Source organism: Manacus candei, unplaced genomic scaffold, assembly GCF_025592945.1.
Source record: "Manacus candei isolate 608988 ecotype Guabito, Panama unplaced genomic scaffold, ASM2559294v1 h1tg000034l, whole genome shotgun sequence".
NCBI classification, from domain to species: Eukaryota; Metazoa; Chordata; class Aves; order Passeriformes; family Pipridae; genus Manacus; species Manacus candei.
In genome coordinates, this window is record NW_026138082.1 from 7,115,431 (window position 1) to 7,130,833 (window position 15,403).

Sequence of the window (15,403 nt, forward strand, 5' to 3'; positions counted from 1 at the left end):
ATACAAGGGGAGTGGCAGGGAAGACAAGTGAGGGAGAAGGGAAATTATCATAGATGAAGCCAGCAACACCACCATTTTCCCTTATATGATTTTATTTATATATTTGTCTCATACCACAATCCTGTCTCCTAGGGATTCTTTGAACATCAACTTCATTAGTTACAAAGGCAGCAATCCATAACCAATTTTCTTTTCATGTCAAACTTGTTCATGTATAAACCCAGCCCTTTTGTCAGAAACATTTGCAATTAATCCCACAAACAAAGAAAATGCAAATCATACAGTCTACCCTAAGCAACCCTTCTGACTCAAGGCCCTGACCACCATCTATTACACACTAAAATGAATTGAAATTCCCACTTTGAGTCTAACCTAATTTTCTAGTGATAATAAGCATGGATTCCCAGAAGCATTCTATGCATCTAGATAGTAATATCCTAATTTCCTTTCCTGGTAAAGGTTTTAAATAAGATTTTAGCACCAAAGGAAATTAACCTTTAAATTAATTGTAATTATAAAATGCCATCACTGATTTTGTCTTCAGACTAATTACTTGCTATTATTTAAACAAACTGCACCTCCTTGGAGCTTTTAAGTTTGTTTCACTCTGCGTTGCAGTGACAAATGATCACAGACCAGGCTCTGTAATGTCTGCCAAGCCCCGTGACACCTTGGACTGCTCAGGTCCATTTGCATCTCAAAAGCAGATGGTTTCACTTGTCATATCTTCCCACCATAGGCTTTCTCCCCTGCGCTTCAGCCTTGCACTCTGCAGCTCAGACATTTTCAGCCTGTGCCTTGGTGAGCACGCCTTGGTGGGATGGGGAGCGTCTGTGCTCTGTGCTGAGGAGAATGAGACGCTCAACACCAGCCTTCTGCTCTGTGAGAGGCCCCCTCCAAGACTGGATATGACTGGAAATAATAACACAGGAACAATCTATTGATATCTGCAAAAGATTGATGTTGTACAGGCACCTCAGGGAATATTCTAAATGTTCCTGCTCTCCAAGGCAGCCCTCTTTAGGATGACAGGCATGAGGTAGTACCATGGGATTTCAAATACTTCTCTCTCTCCATGCTCCTATCAGCATCCTGGCAGCCAAAGGCATCCCATTTTAATCCCTTTGGTTTACTTAGTTCAGGTAGCAGTCACCACACTAAATGAAACAAGTCATCAGAAAAGACTTCTAATTTAGCCACAGGCTGTAAATTGGAGAGTTCAGCTGAACAAAAACAAGCTTTAGCTTCAACTTTTGTAGTGTGTTCATTGCATTCATTAATGACCTATTTAACAATTTGGAGAACAACTTTGTTTTAAAGAGTGGCTTGTATTTGTTCCTACTATTATTTGCTACTGTTCTGCCTCTGCAGGCTGCTTAGGTTGTCTCTAGCACTAACCAAACAAGTCAGACCAGTGATTCACCCTTTTGTGAGAGAGGTGTCTACCCCAGATAGGGCAAATTATTCTTTGGAGTTTCATCCATGCCTCCATTGACTGTGGTGGAAATTCTGATTCTTATTTTAAGCTGCAGGCCTAATTACATGTGGCTATAGGAATATGAGATGGATGTCACCTGTAGCAGTATGGAAAAGGTGAAGACAGAATGACTGGTGTTTTACAGAGAAAGATTCAGGACACATTGCACAAATGGTAGGTGCAAAGCTAACTAAATATATAGCTGAGGTGTTGGATCGCCTTGTGAGGTTGTTTTCTTTAAAACCTTTTTTGATTCAAACATAGGTGGACACTTTCAGGAAGAAAAGACTGCTGTGGGAAACTAAACACAACAAGACCTCTTCTGACTAAGGAAGTTGATGAACTGCAAATTATTGTCAGGATTTTCTGGGAACCACAAACTTTCTGTGTTCCTCTATGCCTATATAGCAAATATATAGCGAAATAAGCATCAGACGTTCTTCATTACTGGATATCAAATATGTGGTTGGATAGACCAGGTACCTCCTGTCTTGTGTTGTGTTACACAAGTGTAACATAATGCTGCACTTATAGGGCTGCAACTCACACTGCCACTGTGGTGTCAGCTCTCAAATGGATGGGGAAGAGACCTGTCAGGCTGTCCAGGACAACTTCCAGAGATACATTCAAGTTCACCCTTGACTGCAGAAAGATGCTTGCAGTCATTTTCAGCCATCTCTCCCAGCCTTAGTTTCAGCTTCCTTCTTATCTTTCTCCTGTAGTTGTATTGTCAGGATTTACAGCTATATTCACCAGAAAATGTGATGGGAAACAAAGAAGCACAATTAATAATCGACTTTTTGCTACCAGTTTCTCTTTGTCTTTGTTTTAGAGATTTTTAAGCTGGGATGGAAGCTGAGGTATTAGTTCTCTGTAATGTCTCTCTAAGCAGATTGTGAAAAGCATTTGGCACAGAGATAAAGTGATACCTGAGCATATTCTGCACTTCAATGGTGCCTTTCATCCCAGAAGCTCAAAGTTATGAAGCAACACGCCTATGAGTTTGTCCCTGTCATTATTTCTCATTTTAAATATGGGAAACGGAAGTATAGAGAGGTTAAATAGCCTGCTCAAAGGGGAAAGACTGACTGTAACAGAGATAAAAAGAAAATGTTTGACAAAATTTCACATCTCTCACACCTAATGTATTTAATATTGTCTTTTTGAAAAAGTCTCTGTCATCACCTTCATACTTCCCAGGTCAGGCCTAGGATCCCAGAGTGAATTATTGTTTGACACCGAGTTTGTCGGCACATAACTGCACATAATACTGTATTGCTCACCATTAGGTATTTCCTATTAGGGTATTACAGTCATCCTCAACATTTTCAGGAATTCAGGTGGGATCTTGAATTCAAGTTTTTACGAGGGAGGGGGGAAGAGTGAAATAATTTCACAGGTTATCTAGACCTTTACTTCTGTGCCAGACATCCCAAAAGGGTGGGCTCAAGGGACTATGTAGCAAAAATCTGCTTAATCCAGTTGCAATTTCTTTGGCTTTGCAATTTAACAGGAAACAATGCCAGGAGAAAAGAAGATAATGTATGTGCAAGTTGGATCCCTGCTAGCATGAGATAGTGCAAAGGTTGTACCTCCTGGTACGTGGGGAACAGTCAGAAGGGCCATATTTGTTCTCTGATTGCCTTGCCATTGTGTTATAGTCGGTAAATGCTATTTCTGCTGCCTCTCTGGGTTGGCAAGGGAGCCTTCTGAATTAGGATTTCACTGTGGGAAAGAGACTGAATTGGTGATATTCTCTTGGCTGGGGTTCCTTTCCATTCAAAGCTGTCCCTCTAGTAGACAATCCAGTCCCCTTTCCCTCAATGGAACCTGCAAGGCAAGTGCAGAATTCCCACTTCAGTAACCTAGGTTTCTTTCTTAATTTCTTACAGACAAAAAGCCCTGGGAGAATGCTGTTTTATTGCTTACATTGCAGTGTTTTCCACCAAATGTCTGTATAGTTAATAAAGTTTTCAAAAATACATTGGATTTTCTTTTAGTAAGGCAGTAGCAGCTTATAGCAGGGAGCTAAATTGCTAGTGAGGAAATGCACATTAAAGGAAAATTTCGATGTTATTAAAAATAATGTGCAGCCTTTGAAAAATGCAGGCCTAATATGATTTTGGAAGACAAATGAGGAGCTCCAATAAGTTTACAGCCATTGAGTGCCTCCAAGTAATCATTGTTCCTGACATTTTTATGTTTCATTTTTAATTGCTGCAACTAATAATGCTAATGAGGTAAGACTGGCCACGGCTTAGGCATACCAGTAACAATGGTGAAGGGGAAAATATGGAATTGGCAGCAGTCCTGCTGGGCACCTGTCTTCTCTCTTTCCCAGATAAAGAACTGAGGCACTCCAAGCCTCAGAGTTCCTCCTCCCTACACAACCACAGGGAAAATGATGCAGAAGGGACCTTTGGGAGTGACAAACCTTCTCTGAGAGAAGGAACCATGGAAAATCCATGGTTTGTCTTCCCCTTGCAGATGAGTGCTGCTGTTTGACTCTGGTGGACCCAACGTTATAGCACTTCCAGGGCTGTACCAGGAGGGAAAGCAGTTTCATCTTTAGTCCTTGGTGCAGAATTAACCCAAAGCAGATAGTTCTCCTGAAAGATAGCACAGACTTGAGCTTTGATTTAGGGGACCTGAGGCTGGATTTATTTGGTGTGTGAGTAATTAAAACCTCTAGACTTGCTGTTTCAGCCCTAGTTCTGACCCTGGTTTGATCACTGTATTGTTCCATCCCTAATCCTTTGGTGAGGTTAGAGCAGGGTAATCTTAGTGAAATGTTTGCTTAATTCTACCCTCGCTCATTTGTTCTCTCAATAAAATCTGCATAAAGAATGGAGAAATAATAATTCTTTCAGCTTGTTCCAATTATTTTGAGAGCAAAGCTAATTCAGCTGAAGCAGCTTAAGAGCAACTTGACTCCGTTTCCACAGTTGAGGCTCTGTGCCAACAGAAGATGAGACACCTTCTATACTCCAGAGCGGTGTCGATATCTTCCTCTGGTTAAAATCTGGAACGTGCCCACGTTTGACTTTTGCATGGCTTTTTCTCTAGTCTTATGCCTTGCTGCTTACACCTGCCAAGTTCAGTGTTTCTGTGTCTTTTTCTCCTCTTTTGGACTACTGTTGTTCCCATGGCCCCTTACCAAAGCAGAAGAAATGGAATTGAGTGTATGGGCATTTACTGTGTCCATTGTGAGAAGCAAAAGGATTTTTCTATTGTCTCTGTCTCATCAGAAAGCACTTGTGGCTTAGTGACACTTTAGTATGATCCAATATGGTTATCCTTGAGGTTCTCTGTGGTTGCCAATGAGGCATCACATTTTTACACACATGAGTGGTTCTGAAAAACAGAGATGTAGATTTCTCCTGTGAATATAGAGGTGGGTAAGAAGATGGCAGTGTCCCTCTGTTGTCCTTCACAAACCACTTCAGTGGTGGGAAAGCATGGAATGGTGTGGCAGAGTTGCTTTCTGGTGGCTGGTTGTTACCAGAGGATCTTTCACAGCTGACACAGGACAAAGGGGGAACACCAGCTGCCAAACTGAATGGAAGCACAAGCCCAACCTAACCCCTTACCAGGTATGGATGCTAGGCAGGGGCTGGTGAGTAACAGTGCTTTTTTCTCCTATGCTGGATATTCAGCAAGTTTGGAGGAGGGAGTACACTGTGGGCAAGGGGGCTCCTTCATCTCTCTTGCTCCCCAGCAACAGGCAGGGATGAGGAACTGGAAAAGTGGAAGAAGAGACTACGGAAAGAGAAACACAGCTAGGGGATCTGAAGTAATCTCAGATCAAAGACTTGCCTATGCAGGAAGCTCAATAAATGGCTCTGGGACATATTCCACTTATCCTGAAAGCTTTTCTCCTTAGCACTCCCTTGGTCTGCATGAGATGACCCCATCTGCGAATGTATGGAGAAAGTCACGCTTAGGCATCTTCCTCTGGAGTAAAAGTACTGAATGACATGACATCCATAAGGGATAAAATCTTCTAAGAAGAGCATGATAGATGGGCGTGTTGCCAAAAGGGACGGAAAGGAAGGGATAGAAAAAGAGAGAAAATGTATCTAAGGAAATAAAAGAATTTTAAATTAAACCTGAGTGGAGAGTGTTTGTATGGACTGCAGGCCCTGGCTGTCACAGCGAACACTTGTCTGAGCAGAGAGAGAACTAGAATAGTTCTTAGTCTCTGCAACATGATACCTCTCAGTAGAAACTAAGGCTTTAATTTTATGATACCTTGAGGGGCCAAATCCAATCTGAGCATTATTATAGTGTTGGCACAACTCAGTCACAGAAGTTCCCTTTTTCTCTTTTTTGCCAGCCAAGCTTCCAAGCCTCACCAGGGGGAAAGCTGCAGTGCCTGAGCTTGTTCTGGCTTTATTGTGCTGGCTGGGGGTTCACCCTGGTACCTCAGAGAGACGCTCACAGGTGGGTAAGATGGCTCTTTGACTGGACAAGGAAACCTAGCCGAGGTTTACTAACAGAGTAATAAAAACCTCAAAATAGTCAAGGTGATGGCAAGAAAAGGTTCAAAGAAGCATGACAATCTGTGGCTCTGGAACAATAGGGAGCACCTGCCACAGTGAGAAGAAAACAATACCATATTGGCTGCGGCACTTTGCTGCCAGGAATGCTGCTTTACAGACCGTGGGAGAAACCTCTCAGATGTGCTCTGACTTCTGCACTTGTTTGGTGAGCCAAGAATCAAGCCCCTTCCTTGGTTTTTACTTATATCATGCCCTAAAGCATCACAGAAGAGTGGAAAAAAGATATAAGCCCTTAGAAGAGAGGACAGGATAGTATAAAATGGGATTTCAATTCAGGTGGCAAGGAATAACTCTCCTCCAGCCCTGTGGATAGTGAATGCACTTAATGGGAAAGCAAGAGAAAGCACATATGACAGAGTCCTTCCCTAAACAGACAAGTCTATTTGTGACATACCCCTGATCCACATATCTGTCTCAAACCCTTTTTACTCTTTATACATTCCTCACCTCCACAGAAACACAAAAACAACTGAAATGAGCATAGTCAGAACGACCTCCAAAGTGTGGTGGTTTGATTTCAGCACTAAATCTCCCCTTGATGATTCACAGTGACTCTGTATTGCCAATAGATTATAGGGTTGCAGCTATTTTCCACGCAGGAGAACACACAAAGAAACCCCTGCCAGCCCTTGCAGTGCTCTCAATCAAATAAAACCCCTTTAGCTTCCTGTTGCAGAGCTCTCTCTAGGATTCATGTATATTTTATCAAAGTTACACGCAGTTCTGATACTTGTTTCTAAAGTGCTTTAGTATGAATCCCAAGATGTACTGAAATGCTGCAGTGGCCCATTTAAAAAAAAATCAAGGTTAGAGTAGAGAGAAAAAATGAAATGCCTTGACTCTATAGCATGCAATAAGAGCAAATTCTGCTCAACAGGCTTCTACTGATATAAATAAGCAGAAGAAACACGAACATATATCTCTATGAAATCATTTCACTCCTCTTAATTGTACCCTGAGAGCAGTAAGAATGAAGAGGAACTGCACTGTTTCACCTCTCATAAGTGAAGGTTCTGTAGTGATCTAAAGCTATTTTTTTGCCAGAAGTGTTTTTACGGGCCAATGCACATGTCAACACAGGAGACCTATAACCTCAGTGGTAAGCAATTACTCTGAAGATAGTTAATAACAATCTGAAGTAAGGAAAAAACCCCAAACTTATATTCACCAACTGGTATTTTTTTGTTCTTTTTTTTTTTTTTTTAATGTCTTAAGCTAAACTGGGAGATAAAGAATTGCAATGATCTTTTCAGAAGGAAGGAGTATGTTTATTAAATTTTTAAGCAGCATTTCATGTCTCCTTTGTCCTTCAGACATTCAGACATTTCCAAATTTTAGACCAAGAAAGATGGACAGAAAACATGTTCTGGCTTTTAGGTTGAAGTCAGCAGGAGCCAGCATAGTGGAGGGGTGATTTAAATATAAAAAAAAAAAAGTATTCATTTTGTATGCAATAAAGCTTTAGTACTTACAGCTGTCCTCTTCTTCAGTAATACACTTCACAACATAACAGGCATAGATGAAGCCTGCCAGCTGAAACAGAATGTAATAGTATTAGATGTCAGACAAATACAACAGAAAAACAAGAGACGGCTTTAGAAAAGCAACAACAGAAACAGAAACAAAATTCAACAGACTGTCTTTGATGAGGTATAAACATAATTCTCTACAACAGTTTAGTAATTTTAATTGGAAATAGTCAGGAGAATTTTGCATCTTTCTTGAATATCACATCCTTCAATAAAACTTCCAAAAATTGACCAAAATTTTTCCAATAACTAATAAACTTCTTTTTAATTATTGAAAACTAGAAAAGCAAATGAGTGGTTGGATCAATGGGTTTTTAGCCACTGATAATGTAAAGATTTCTGTCAAAATCAGATTTGTTATCCGACAAAACCTGGCTCTCTAGCAGAACTTTTTTTAAAGTCAGAACCTTGCCAACTAAACAAAGGACAAATTCAGTGCACTTGTAAACCAGCTTTATAGTGATATTTTATCACTTGAAATTATGGCTGTGGATTAATGGGACTTGTTCCTATATCTGCAATAGTCCTCAAGCCTCAAGACATATCTTCCACTTTGGATAGGTCTGGCTGTGTTTACATCAGCATCTCACACGGCAGCTGCAAAATTTGTATCTTGTTCCTATCAATCCTCTCTGAAGAGCATGCCCAGAATTGAATTGTAAGCAGAAGCAATTGGATTTAAAGAAAATGAAAATCTCAAGCAGTTATTGAAGTGTCACCTGAAAAAAATAATACAAAAAGGAAGAAATGGCCAAAATCACACATCCAACAGGCCAGGTATCATATGAGTCCTCTGCTAGTCCCTCGAACAAGTTCTGTCATTGCCAAGGAGTCACATTAGAAGTAACAGAACAGATACTGGAGTAGCAACCCGAGCCATGCGTTCCATGCTTTACACAACTTCCTTAACATCTAGGTCTGGAGAGTTTTCTCTACTAAATAATAATAAATCATTTTTCACCCTTTAACTCACTGCTGAAATCTGCACAGTAAGATGTCAAAAGAATTCAAGTTGTTTGGTCTCTTTGTAGTGAAAAGTGAGCCATGCTGTCGAAATCTATTATTCTGCACAGGTCATCTCACAGAGATATTTTCATGAGCTGCAAGCCCATCTGTACACTTTGGGAATTGGTTCTTTATATAGATAATAAAAATACCTAGGTGTTCCAGCCAGGACAGAACTCTCTTTGTGCACGGTACAAAACCCATAATCTCTGGCTGAGGGAGATGATGCTCTTAATTTCAATTTGAGTAATCAGTGGGTTGGAAAGTAGAAAAAGTGAAATCTGAGAAACCATTATGAATGCTGGTTAGTGAAAATGGATTTTTTTTTCATTAATCCAAGGCACATGTACAATCACTGCAATACTGTGGGTTCTTAGAGCCCTTAATATTACCGATATACAAATTAAATGCAAACAAATCCATTATATTTCCTAGTACATTCATACCTGAGGCAGTGACTGTGCCTAGTATACTCCAGGTCTTACACAGATATTCCTGGAAATTCTGTCAGTTTTCTATGTAGAAAGCTCCCCATACCCACAAATGCTAGCTTCTAACACACGTATGGGTTAGAGATGACTAAAGGGAAAAAAAAGGTCAGCCTCAAGGCTTTTCTGAAGAGATCAAGACTTGATTTGGAGATCACATTGAAGCCAGCACAGATATTGTCTGCTAACTGCTTAAGTTCCATTTGGGAGCCCAGAAGCTGCATTACAACAGAACTAAACCATTAATTTTGTCATTTATTATAAATCTGCCTTATAGTGCTGCTGGGAAGATTTTACACCTGGGAAGGATGAAATATTCACTACTGGACACAAAGAACTCACTGTACCAAGAACAGTGGCATTCAACTAATATCAGCATTTCATGTCTGTTTTATTGGATCACTATTCCCTTTCATTTCTTGGCTTCAAGACAGAGGGCTAATTTTCTCCACTGACTTATGCCCTGTATAACCCCATTGACTTCAATGACATTACATGAGGTTTAATTCAGCAACGAAGTAGGCCCAGAAAGGTTGTTCATAAATGATTCCATTCTTGGATGTGAACCTCGGCTTAATAGTTTCTCTGTTCTCTTTCTACAGACCATCAGATCCCAGATAGTTGAATAGTTGCATCTCTAGTAGGCTGCTATGGTAATCCTTTTCTTGCAATACAGTTCAATACTTTACTATCTTCTAAACCACCACAGATTCACTTATTGTTAACTGAACTTCTCTTACAAAGCACAGCAAACAAACTGTATGACAAATGATGTTTACAGCTGATCTTCTAATTGTATTCAGTTACATCCCTTAAATCTCTAGGGAACTCCTTGGATATACAAGCAAATCCTACAGCATTTCATCAGATGAGCTTTTTGATTAAACGTGTGCCTTACAACTCAAGTTGTTCTGATCTAAGTACAAATGGAAGCTTTTTTCCCATGAGATAATCAGAGTTCATAAAATAAACCTCCCCTTCTTCCACATTTATCTAACCCTTTGCTTGGTACGCATAATAATTTTGGTTTAATTTAGATCTCACATTAGTTTTTTGGTTTTTTCTCTTTTTTGGCAATCAAGCAACTTCTCAGTTCTGATCCTGTGACAGCCATTCAGGATTTATCTTCTAATTGCATCAGCAGCAGTGGGCACAAATTCTGAGCTGAGGATAAGAAGCAAAAGTGGCAGCTTTTACTTTGATGATGCTCAATGACCTGAGCCCATGGTGACTACAGAGACCTCTGGGATAGAGATCAGGAACATGCTTTCTCCCCTATGGGCTAGGACTTCCCATAGGAAGGGTACCGCTCATCTACACACATAGCAGACATTTCTTGGGGATCAGACACCTAAATTGTTAATGAATTCCTGCAAGGATGAAGGGTTCTCACAAAATTTACCACCTTTGTTGTAGTGCAAGATGCACGTCTTTGACCTTTTGTCTCTAAGAAAAGCACACTGCAATGTACCTATGTACAGCAGAAAAAAAAAAATCCAAACAAAACTCTTCACTGAACACACTCCTCACCCTGGAGAAGAAGATGAGGGAAAAAAACAAATCAAATGAAAATGATAGAGGTCAGTCACATCACTTAATATATTCCTGGAAAGCCCTCAAACAGCAGCGCTCAGTGCAGTATAAGAATTACACAGAGTCTTCCCAATTCAGTATTTCCAAAAGATTTTTATCATATGTGAGAAAGAAGGAAATGAGTCTTCAGAGATAAAGAAGAGAAGGAGCCGGACTGTCTCACAAAATCACTTTAGAACTAGGAAATTCAGCTTGAAAACCCTTGCTGTTTTACATCCCTCCCTATTTATTTTTTTTAATTAACCAAGCTTTGTTTTTTATAAACCATGCAGTGATAAAAAGAAATAGGTGCAATGAACAGAAGTTCAGTTCTGGATCCTAGACCCATCAAGATTAGGTGTCTGCATCTGTCCCATTCATATTTTAATGCTGTATTATGGGCCTCTAGAGGAGAAGGATCCATTAATAACAACCCTGCTCATTTATACATGTAGTGATTAGTGAATGTATGTTTTCATGAACCTCATTTTCTGCAGCTTGAAAAAATTTGCTCTCTACAACTGTCCCTGATATGTCCATATGAGAGTATAAATGAGTACTGCTCTTTGCCTGCACCAGCTCCCTGGGTGTACTTTGAGGGCATCCTGTTGACCCTAATTTTACATACAATGATCTTAAACACTTGGGGTTTTTTTATTGGTTGTTTGAGTTTTTTCCCAATCTATAAACATTTTGATAAAACCAACTTTCCTTCTGCCAAGTTAAAAAGAAGAGAAGCAAAAGCCTAAAATAAATAAGCAATAAAACCGCACTACTGAAGCTTTGGTAATAAGATTAATTACAGAATAAAGTTAATGCATTTCATTACCTTATTATAGCCGTATAAGGCAAATAAAAAAGTAGATAGAATAGTCCCCACCCAAGTCAACAGTGTCCTGTTATGCTGTTAAAGACTCTTAGCAATCCTGAATTTCTGTATTTCCAGACTTGCTGAAAATATCAAGTGCTGTAATGGAACTTAATCAGAATTAGTATTGATCAAAATCGTGTCTTTTTTCTCACTTCTTTTATGGCGATGAATGTTTTTATACACTGCAAATAGCACCAGATTTTGGAAAAAAGCAATTATATAAAACAGCATCATTCTTGGTCAAGGCCCTCACATTTCCCTCCTCTAAAGCAATGTCTGTGTAGATAACTATTACGAGTTAACTTTATTGAGCTGGAAACCTGAAACAAAAGTGTGACAGGAAGGAGGAAACACAAACTAAAAGTGGGTAAGATCTAAGTGGGATAAGGTGATGAGGAGAACACTTGAGATGAAGATTAATGAGTTAAGGTTTATGGAAATGGTACGTAGTCTTGGCTTCATTGAATGAATATGTTTTATTCTATAACCTTACGTGGTCAGGAGAAATGGACCATAGACTTAAAAAACACCAAACCCTTGTGTTTTCCTATGGGAAAATGTTACAGTATCTTCTGAAACAGCTGAGGCTTGTGTATTTACTTTTCATTATTAAGTTTTCTGTTTTAAGACCTAAGCAAAATATGGGCTAGTTCAAGCAATAATAATGCAGAAATACATGGAGATTAATTCTGGCCCTGGGAATGTTATATTGCAAAGGTTGGTGTTACATGTCTACCCATGTGCAAACTAATAATTTTTCTTGTAGTGGGCTGCACACATAAAGCCTTTATAATGCTCTGCATTTAAGGAACAGTGTTTCTTTAAAATGGATTTTTGAAGTCTGGAGATATATATATATAGATATCTCCACATTATGAGCAACTCAAGAAATGGAGAATTATTATCTAGAAAGCTTCCAGTGTATTGATTCTCAGAAGAATAATACTCATTATTTAGCAGGAAAGGTGAGGCTGAGACCTTTCTATCAATATCTGTAAATTTAAGTTGGTGTCATGGGGGTTCTAAAGCTGCCCCCTACAAAAACCCTTTCAAGCACGATTTCACTGCCTGCAGCAGTGCCGCATAAGTGAGGGAATATCATTGCTGGAGTTTAATATAAAACTTAAGCTACATTCCATGGAAACTACTCTGTTGAGGTACGCTTTTATTTGTGCTTACATTTAACATTATGAGAACCCTGTCATTTCTCCAGGTTTAACTATCTTTCATCATAAAAGGAGCATTGGAAAACTATTGGTATAAGGCCAGGTTCCTGATGGGGAATAGACTATGTGGCCTTGCTGTCCTTATTCTACAAAATTAAATATCTATATGCTGACTGGAAAGAATTTTTCTTTAGTATGGCCAAGTAGCTTTATTTTGTGCAATAAAATAATTAATAAAAAAAGACAATGTTAAATTGACATGTCCACAATAGTATTTAGGGGGAAATTGTGAAATTTAAAAGCAAAGTCAACAAAAATGGAAATGTCTTAGGCTGTGTAGTTGTCAAATCATTTTTCTTTCCTCTCTTAAGTTGAAAAGTGCTCGAAAGGTTTGGTGTTTCTTTTTAGCAGACACAATAAAAACATGAATCATCAATACAGATGAGTCTGGACAAATTGGAACAGAGGACTGAAAAAATTGCATTTATTTCACCTAGTGCCTCATAATCTTTTTTATGTCATCTGTCTAGAAGGTGCTTAGCATAAAATGTTTATTTCTCAGCGGACTGTTCAATTTCCTGGAGATTTCCTTTTTGTATAAGCATTTGAAGATCACCATGAAGACCTGCTAGAATGCTTTTGTTTGAAATCCTTCTAGGCTCTTGAGTGCAGTTCTATCTTGTTCAGGACAACTGTTCCCTTAGCATCTTCCCTGGCAAGCTTTTTCAACTGATGAAGAGACTACAGAGGCGCTGAAAATCACAGCACTGACTTGTCAGAAAAGAGTTGTGCAAACCTTTGACAACAGTAGAAAGAAAGAGATACTTACCTGTTTTGTAGTTGTATTACAGACACTCAGCTTGACCCAAATTTCCAGAAAGTTTAAACTTTAGTGAGAGTTTTCTGCAATTTTGACCTAAAACTTTCTACGAATCTTCCCTCTTCCTAGGTATTTCAATGTGATTTATGCTTTTGATAACCACATGATATTTGGCACTTTTCCATGATTTTGTCTCAAGAGCTAAAGAGTAGGGTGTCCCTTTTCCTGCCTCAGACATGAATGACAACCTAAAAAACCTCTGAAAGGGGCTACCAACTTACATGAGATGGAACTAGGGATCGCTTATTGCTGACCTCTGTGTTAACTGCACTGCAGAGTACCTTGTGGATTCAGGCTTGGCACTGAACTTCACATTCCTGCTCCCACAGGCAAAATGCCCCAACCAGGACTCTCCTGGATTCCCTCAGGAAACTGAGGTAAGCATGTGTCATGGGGCAGAGGGGAGGCCACAGCAGGCTGACTTCTGCAGATCCCCAGGTCACAGTTCAGAGCAAGGATAGGACTGGGAAGAAGGAGCAAATTCTCCACCAGCTGCATTCAGCAGGTACTGGGTGCAGCTTAAATGCACATTGCTCAGTGCAGGCTGAATGCATTACTGCTGCCAAAAAAAAACATGTAAAAAACTGGAGAACTTTTAATTTTCTCTTTCTTCTTTCGTGGAATTGTCACTATTTTAATATTTTCTCACTTGATTAAGGTTAAGGAAGATATTTGGATACATATTTTTTGTTAATTCCATCCGATCCAAGTGTATGGGAAGTCCTGAAGATGGAAAAGTCTGTTGCTCTGTTTCCTCTCATGGTGTATCTCTGTAACCTAACTTGTCACTTGTAGAACAGAGTTCTGATGCATGGGCATCAACAGTGTATGGTGGCTGCTGTTCACATCAAAAGGATTTAGCCATTAGAGCTGTGTAGATTGGGAAAAATAATTCCATTTATTTTTAAAACAAGGCAAACTGCCTCTTTCTATTTGGTAACACCAAAAAACCAAAACAAAGAATGAAGATAAAACAAAAAAAAACCTACAGTGAAAGGGTTTAAAATACTCATCACCCCGTTTTTTTCTGTTTATAGTAGGAATGGATTATTAAAGTGTAAGTATACATGTGCCTATATGTGGGCTTTGCTCTTAAGGGTTTATAGCACAGAAACTTCTATGAAAAGAAACTTTGGAACTTTTACTCTTCTTGTCTTCTGGGAAAGCTTTGGAATGGTTTAATCATCTGGCTTTGGTATCTTACTGCCTTTGGCAGCAGTAGCTTTTCTTATCATTATGTGTAACTGTGTGTCACCTTTTCCAGACAGTCACAGGATTAGGATAAGAAAAATTGGTTCTTTATGCTGCTGATCTAACAAAGCCACAGAATCCTTACAGCCCACCAAATGAATGCCTAGCATTTTAAACTGAACTGTGTTAGAAGAAACAGTTGATTATCAATGCTATGCACTCTTGAGGGCAGCAGGAAAAAAAAGTGTATTTGAAATTTGTGCAGATTGTATAGGGGGAAATATTTTGATGGTACAAGAGAGCTCTGAATTCCTGATAAACAAACACATATGAGTACTTCTGTTCAGTGAAAATTCATCCCTCCATGCTGAAGCACCCATATGGCAAATAAACCTCGATGTTTTGAGTGTGAACACTGGGCCCTCTGATCTGGGAAACAGAACCATTTAGAGGAGAGTAAGTAGAAGATGAGATGTTGTTGTGTCTGCCAGTTTCTCAGGACTGTGGCAAATCACGAAAACTGTACAAAGTAAAAATTCAGAAAGGAAGCACAGGCAATTTGCTCTTCTCCATCATTATATGTTTGATTAAATTAGATCATTGCTGTCACATAAGCGAGAGCCAGCAAATTTCATCAGAGGTAAGAGACTTTCCAGTAACAA

At 39.3% G+C, this 15,403-nt stretch overlaps 1 protein-coding gene across 2 annotated transcripts in view; it reads right to left on the minus strand.

Moving 5' to 3' along the window:
• The window catches only part of NKAIN2 (sodium/potassium transporting ATPase interacting 2), a 542,008-nt gene that overhangs the window by 21,970 nt on the left and 504,635 nt on the right, over nucleotides 1–15,403 (minus strand). For both annotated transcript variants that reach the window (XM_051792302.1, XM_051792301.1), the window contains exon 5: nucleotides 7,512–7,572. In XM_051792302.1, the coding sequence (XP_051648262.1) occupies nucleotides 7,512–7,572 (61 nt within the window). The remainder of the gene's footprint in view (nucleotides 1–7,511; nucleotides 7,573–15,403) is intronic.